Source organism: Rhincodon typus, chromosome 8 (genome assembly GCF_021869965.1).
Source record: "Rhincodon typus isolate 14 chromosome 8, sRhiTyp1.1, whole genome shotgun sequence".
In the NCBI taxonomy this organism is placed as follows: domain Eukaryota; kingdom Metazoa; phylum Chordata; class Chondrichthyes; order Orectolobiformes; family Rhincodontidae; genus Rhincodon; species Rhincodon typus.
The window spans coordinates 54,163,396-54,171,047 of record NC_063339.1 but is presented as its reverse complement, the minus strand read 5'-3'; the positions used below and the strand labels follow the sequence as shown (position 1 = coordinate 54,171,047).

General features: G+C 38.6%; 1 protein-coding gene across 2 annotated transcripts in view; it reads left to right on the top strand.

Moving 5' to 3' along the window:
- The window catches only part of srp54 (signal recognition particle 54), a 40,745-nt gene extending 33,963 nt beyond the window's left edge, over window positions 1-6,782 (top strand). For both annotated transcript variants that reach the window (XM_048599930.1, XM_020526625.2), the window contains 3 exons: window positions 2,021-2,191; window positions 3,413-3,508; window positions 6,210-6,782. In XM_048599930.1, the coding sequence (XP_048455887.1) occupies window positions 2,021-2,191; window positions 3,413-3,508; window positions 6,210-6,301 (359 nt within the window). In that variant the 3' untranslated portion in view covers window positions 6,302-6,782. The remainder of the gene's footprint in view (window positions 1-2,020; window positions 2,192-3,412; window positions 3,509-6,209) is intronic.
- Window positions 6,783-7,652: the final 870 nt, after the last annotated feature.

Here is a 7,652-nt window from a genome sequence, read left to right as displayed (position 1 = left end):
CCTTCACTGGCTCCAACCCCGCCTCTGTGACCTGTCTGTCTCCTCTCTACCTATCTTCTGCTCTATCCATCTTCTATCCGCCTCCCCCTCTCTCCCTATTTATTTCAGAATCCCCTTCCCTTCCCCCTTTTCTGAAGAAGGGTCTCGACCCAAAACGTCAGCTTTCCTGCTCCTCTGATGCTGCTTGGCCTGCTGTGTTCATCCAGCTCTACACCGTGTTATCTCAGTTTCTCCAGCATCGGCAGTTCCTACTATCTCTAAAATGGGATCTAGGTCAGATCTCATCATGTATTGATTTGACAAAATTAAAGTGGCAGAAATTATGATGTTAAGTCCCCACTTCGCAGTTGACTTGATTAATGCTGTTTTGCTTCAATGTCAGTCTAGTCATGATTATGTTTATTAGTTACTAAGTTTCAGTTTAACATTGACAATTTCAGTTTGTCGTTTGCCTGACTTTTTGTTCTGTGGTCTGTCTGTTGGAGACATTTTTGCCCCAGACTTCTGCAATGCCAAATTCCTCTCTTTACAACCTCCAGACTTTCATCTTTACCCCGTCTTCTTACCTTGAAAGTCAGTGGTATTTTCCCTGCTGACGCCCATTCTGAATGTGCACTGACCTTGCTTAGTAGCAAGAACTAACTACTTTCTAGTTCCATCTAGTTTCTGTCACTAGGTGGAGTCTGCTCCACACAAAAGCCGAATGAGTCAAACTTTAACATGCACCATATTTACATCACTTGCAGGGTTTCTTTGGTACACTGTGTCCTTATCAGTGAACCAGGCACCTGGGTTCAAATCACACCTTCTTCAGAGGTGTTTAATAATATCACTAAACAGGTTGATTTAGAAAATATCTATATTTAGATCGTCTGTGCTCTTGGGGTGCAGTAGTAGTGTCCATATATCTAGGCCGTAACTCCTTCCTGCTCCACAGGTATGTCCTAACATCTGTGAACAGGTTGTTTAAAAGTAATATTTAGATCACCTGTTGTGGTTCTTTTGGCGCAAGAAGTGTCCCTTCTTTATGTTAGCAGCCCTGGATTCAAGTCGTGAACAAAAACAAAGTTGCTTGAAAAGCTCAGGAGGTCTGGCAGCATCTGTGAAGGAAAAAAAGAGTTAACGTTTCGGGTCCGGTGGTGCTTCCGCAGAACTCTGAAGTCCTGCCTGCTGCAGAGACATCAATACGTATCTAAACAAGTGGATTATAGTACAGGCGGTCTAAGATTTTTTTTGATGTATTATTTCTTCTATATTTTTAAAATAAAGTTTATTGCAATGAGAATAGACATTAAGCAATGCATGATGTTCCATGCTTGTTTTCGAGTTTTTTGCTGAGGTCAAAGTAGCTAACTGTCCACTGTTTATTCTGTATTTGGTGATTTATTTTACTATAATGCATACAAATGTAGGAATACAAATGAATGTAGTATTTCAACCTATAAGTTGCTTTTTCCAAGCCAGAGGTGTCTGCAGGTACATAGTTCTGCCTTTAATAAGAAATCGTATGGGAAGCCATGATTGGTCATTTCACGTAATGTTGCAATGTTTAGGAATGTAGCCGCAAGGTTAAGTGAGGACTTACAGGATACAGAGTTAGATGTCATTGAATGGCAAGATAGGTTCAAGGGGGTAAATAACTTGTTCCGATGTACCCTATTCCAGGTAGGAGGACATATCACTGGTGGGTGTGTATTGTAGTTTCATCAGAACGTTGTCAGAGTGTAAAGGGTTAAATTAAGCTGGACAGTTTCCTAATTAATGTGCATTTGTGCCCATTTTAAAGCTGAAAAGCAGAGCATATCTGTACCTGAGCTAAACTGTCCAATATGTGCATAAAGATGAGAAGGATTGTTCTGTTCAGTCACTACTAAAATGACCTAAATCTCCCATACAAAGGAAATGCAAGCTCCTCATTTTGACATTTCAGTTCCTGGGAGATCAGGGCCACCATTTTGTATGAGATTTTAAAAGAACTGTGCACTGATACTAACACCCGCTCTTCACTCTCCCTACCCAGAACTGGATAACAAAGATGGCGCTAAGCTGTTCAGTAAACAGCCAGGAAGGATTCAAAGAGTGGCTCGAGGAGCTGGTGTTACAACCAGAGACGTTCAGGAACTTCTGACGCAATATACCAAGTTTGCTCAAATGGTGAAAAAAATGGGAGGAATCAAAGGTCTTTTCAAAGGTATGTAAATGTTCTGTAGCACCATAGAACTGCAGAAAAGCATAATGAATGTCTTCTGTATTATGCCTTCAATCCATAAGCATTTTCAAGTCAGTGTTGAAGTATGGGTGAAGATGATTGGGAATGCTTCAAGGCAATCATGAAATCCCCAAGGTATGCTGCAGGACAGTATCCTCGGTCCACCCATCTTCTGCTTCAACAGTGACCTTGCTTCAATCATAAAGTCGTATGTAGGGATGTTTACAGATGGTTGCACAATGTACTAAGGCAGTCTGTACCCATGTGTAACAAGACTTGGACAACGTTCAGGCTTGGCCTGATGTGGAAAGTTATGCTCATGCTAGGTAATGACCATTTAACAGAAGAGATTCTAATCAACTCCTGTAACTTTAGTGATTCTCCCACTGTCAACATCCTGTGGATTACCATTGACAGAAACTGAACTGGTTCAGATGCACTATATAAATGCTGTGGCTGTAAGGGCAGGTTAGAGGCATGGAATTCTACAGCAAGTAACAACTCCACACTCCCGAAGTCTGTCCAACATCTTCACGGCACAGTTCAGTATGATAAAGTACTTTGTTCTTGCCTGACTGAGTGCACCTCCAGTGACACTCTAGCTTGACACCATCTCAGACAAATAATCCATTTGATTGACATCCTTTTCCATCATATTTAACATTTCGTTCCCTTAAACGCTGTGCAGCAGTGTGTACCATATCCAAGATGTCTAAACTGCTTTGACAGCATCTCCTAAATGTGTAATTTCTGCCATCTAAACAAAACGGGCAGCACATGTATGGGAACACCAATACCTGTGAGCTGCTATTCAAACCATACTCCGTTCTGATTTGCAACTATAGTTTCTTCCTTCATTATCCCTGAATCCAAATCCAGAATTCCCTTATTCTGGTACCCGTTCCAGATGGACTTGCGTGGATCAAGGCGAGCTCATTGCCACCTTCAAAGTAAATGAGGAATGAACAAATAAATGCTGGCCTTTGTCGGTAATGCACATATTTCATGAATGAATTTTGAAAAAAAAAATTGACCTAGGTTCAAAGTGCAATCAAAGAAAGTGTGTATAAAACAGTAATCAATAAATTCAGACCATTTAAAGAAAAAGTCTATTTTCTTGCAATTTATTTAAGTTTTGACAAACTTTGATAACTCCAGTAATTTCAGTGAGTTGATATAGAAATACTTTCTGCTGCGGTGCAGGTGGTGATATGTCCAAAAATGTAAACCCATCTCAGATGGCCAAGCTCAACCAGCAGATGGCTAAAATGATGGATCCACGAGTTCTTCATCATATGGGCAAGTATCTCAGTCATATATTTAACTTTGGTTTCACACTTTTTTTAAAAATTACACAATATATATTGTTAAATTCTGCCACATTTATTGTCAACTACTTCCTGTCCATCCTGTCTCTTGATTTATCATGTGCTTAGCATGGTGGAAAGTTGAATCTGCCAACAGGTTCTAAGAAATCTCTCTTTAAAAATTCAATTCTGTACTACATTAGTTTTAAGTAATTTAAAAATTCAGAATTATAGTTCAGAATTGTTGTGGATTGTACAGTCTTGTTTATAATTACTGCTTTTGGAAATGCCACACTTTGAAATCTTTCTGTATTTTTCATTTATTCTTTCACAGGGTGTGGGTGTTGCTGGCTGGGCAAGCACTATTTACTATCTATCCCTAAGTGCTAGTGAAGGGTGGTACTGAAGTGTTTTATTCAAATAAAATGCTGTATTGTTTCTTTTCTAAATTGGCTATGCATGAGTATGATTTGACTTGAGATCTATAGATCATGTTCTAAGAGGGATAGTAACAATATAGGTATAAAATTGCCTGAGTGATAGGAAACAGCAATGGTAAGTGGATATTTTTCAGACTGGAGGCAGGCTTGACTTCTAGAAGTTGATACTGGGACCCTTGCATTTCTTGATACATATTAATGATCAGGACTGTGGTGCGTAGGGAACAATTTCAAAGTTTTCAGATGACCCGAAACTTGGGACAATTATAAACTGTGAGGAGGTCAGTGTGGAACTTCAAAAGAACATTAACAAGTTGGTGGCACGGATAGGTGACAAATGAATTTCAATGCAGAAAAGTGAGGTGATTGCACTTCGGTTGGAAGAACATTGCAATACAATGTAAAATAAGGGAAACCCAGGAGTGAAGGGACCCGAATGTATATGTGCACACATCATTGAAGGTAGCAGGACAGACGGAGACAACAGTCAATAAAGCAGTGTCCTCTGCTTCATTAACAGGGGTATAAAGTAAGGAGGTGATTCTGAACTTGTCTAAGACGATTGTTGGACCTCATCTGGAGTATTGTCTATAGTTGTGGGTTTCCTGTTATATGAATGATGTGAACACTTTGGAGAGAGTGCAGCAGCGATTTACAAGAATGGTTCCAGGAATTAAAATTTCAGTTGTGAGGATAGATTGTAGATGTTGGGACTGTTCTCCTTGAAGAGAAGGTAGAAAGGCGATTTGATAGTTTTTCAAAGTAATGAGCGAACTGGCAGAATCAATAAGATTGAAGCAGTACCTGCTTGTAAAAGGAACAAGAACATGAACCAGAAAATGTGATGAGGAAAAGCTTTTTCACACAGCAAGTTGTTAGAGTATGGAATGTGGTGGAGGCTAGTTGAATTAAGGCATTCGAAAGGGCATTGGATGATTATTTGGATAGAAATCATGTGTAAGGGTGTAGGCAAAAAGTAGGGTAGGCACTTAATTATCTTCAATTGAAGAGCTGTGCAGACACACTGGGTCAAATGGTGAGATGGTAAAGAGGAGTGACTGGCAGGAAGGTGAAGGAAATATGGAGATGGGAGAGACATGTTATTGAGAAGATAGGCATTTGGATAGGTATTGCTTAAAGCCACACATTCTACTGCCTGCAATCCAATGCAGTCTGAAGGTTTATATCACACTTTTTTCCTTGACACATCACGTTATATTACCCACTAACACTCATTCAAGAGAACAGAATATGACAAAAACAGCTCAGGACATAATCGGATGAAAAAGCAGGGTGAATGAACAAGAAAATTTTAGACTGATTCAGGTGGACTTTGTAAGTTGGCTATTAACGGGGCACAGTTTTCTGTGCTGGGTATGCGTTTGAGGGCTGAATGGATCTCCAGCTTATGATGCCTATTCTCCCATCCCAATCATTTCAGTTAATATTTACACATCGTTGCTCTAAGGCAACAATAATAACTTGCATTTAGAAAGCATCTTTTATTGTGGTAAAAGATTTTAAGGTGCTTCATAGGGGTATTATCAAACCAAATTTAATAAGACAATATTACAGAAAGTGACTAAAAGCTTGGTCAATGAGGTAAGGTTTTAATCAGCATCTTATAGGACAGGGATTTTAGCGAGGGAGTTCCAAAGCTTGAAGGCATCATTGTTAATGGCGAGGCAATTAAAATATTGAATGCATGACAGGCCAGAACTGAAGGGGTGTACAGCTAGATGAAGTTATAAAGATGGTAAGCAGCAAGATCATGAAAATATTTGAAAATCCAGAACTGCCAAATTAGCTTGCTTTGGAACAGAGATCCGTGCAGGCCAGTGAACACGGTGGTGATAGATGAAGGGACTTAGTGTGAGTTAGGTTATGGAAAGAGCTCGAATCAACCAGGATTGCAAGGTTGAATCAGCCAGCCAAGAATGCTATAGAATAGTGCAAGTCTTAAGGTAACACATGGATGATGTTTTAACAGCAGGCGAGTTGAGGCAGAGCAGATACTTTTGCAAGTCTTTGGACACCAAGGTCTATTTCAGCATCTATAAAACCCTTGCGCTTCTTGTAGCCCTACTGAATTACCTCTCACCTTATTCTCTCCAGAGACCCCCAGACAGCTTTCTCTAATATTGTTAAGTTATTCGTTTTGTTGACTACAGGAGATCAGTTAATACAATTCAGAATATATTATGATGGAACTTGCCACTAGGATGTACTAATTGTTCTTCGCTTTTACCCTAGGTGGTATGGCTGGACTACAGACAATGATGAGACAGTTCCAGCAAGGTGCCACTGGCAATATGAAAGGCATGATGGGATTTAATAATCTTTGAAGCAGATGCCTTAAATAAACTGTTGGCAAGTCTCGAAGTTGAGAATATAACATTTTCCCTATTGTTGTGGGGTGGGGATTTGGGTGGGCAGGGAGAAAGTGGTACAGAATTTTTAACCTTTCAAGATTATTGTATAACATTGGTACCTGATTTATTTCCTTGTATTCTATTTGGATTTGTTGAATAGAAAAAAAATGGAGATTTATGTACTGGCTAAAGTTTCATTGAGTGGAGTGCTCATTTAATATTGGGCAAAATAAAATATATTCCTTTAGCCAATATTTTCCAAGTATGTTTCTCTTTATGATGTAAAATACAAATATAATACATTTAATTAAATTAATCATGTAAAAGTAGGATTACATTAATTTACTTATGAAGAAATTGTTTGCGCAAGTATGCAAACAATGTATAATTTGTAAATGCAGTGCTTTGTCAAAAACCATGAAGATTTTCATAAATGAATTTGCTTCTTACAAAACCTGTTGTGTGATTTTTGTTTTGTCCCTTCACAGAATTTACATGCTTCAGCATGTTACTTTTTAAAGCATGGAAGATAGGGATTTTACAGCCAGAATATGTCGCACAAAAAAAATGCTTGGTTAGTCATCAAGGAGAGGTGTTGGGAAAGTGATAAATACTTGGCATTGTAATAGCCAAGAGGGAAGTCTATTTGTATTTTTTTTTGTCATCATGCCCACAAAGTCATTTTGTGTACTTCCTGGTTAGATTGAGAGGTGGTGGTACCAAAACAGTTGATACTGTGATACAAGTTATGGTGGAAAGTTGAGATAAACTTTTTTTATATGAATGGATATCACAATTAAGCAACGATTTTCATTTTTATTATTCCTTTTTAACACACTATATTCCAACATGCTTTGCAGAAGTGTTTCATAAACAGCTTAAAAATGCAACAACTGCATCTTCATGAGTTTTGAACCAGTGCCTTAAGAGGAGAAAATGGTGAAGAAGAAATAAGTTTGTTTAAGGAAGGGTGTTGGATCTGGAGGCTGAAAGGATAACTGTCTACAGTTGAAAATAGTGGGGATGGGAGGACTATTTGAAGCCAGTATTAGATAAGACTGGTCTGAGAATATTGGTACTGAAGGAGGACCAGAGTGGCAATTTTGTTTTCTGGTTTGAGGGCTGCTTTTTTGGAAATACGTGGGCATTAGAATACATCCATATCACCAAATAGAAGTACCTTGCAAATACCTTTTTTCATTCTCAATGAATGAGGATACCACATTTACAAAACATTACTATTTTACATGTTCCACAAAAGTCTACTGTATAAGTGCTGTACTAATTTATAGAATCTATTCAAACTAAAATATGCATATTTCAA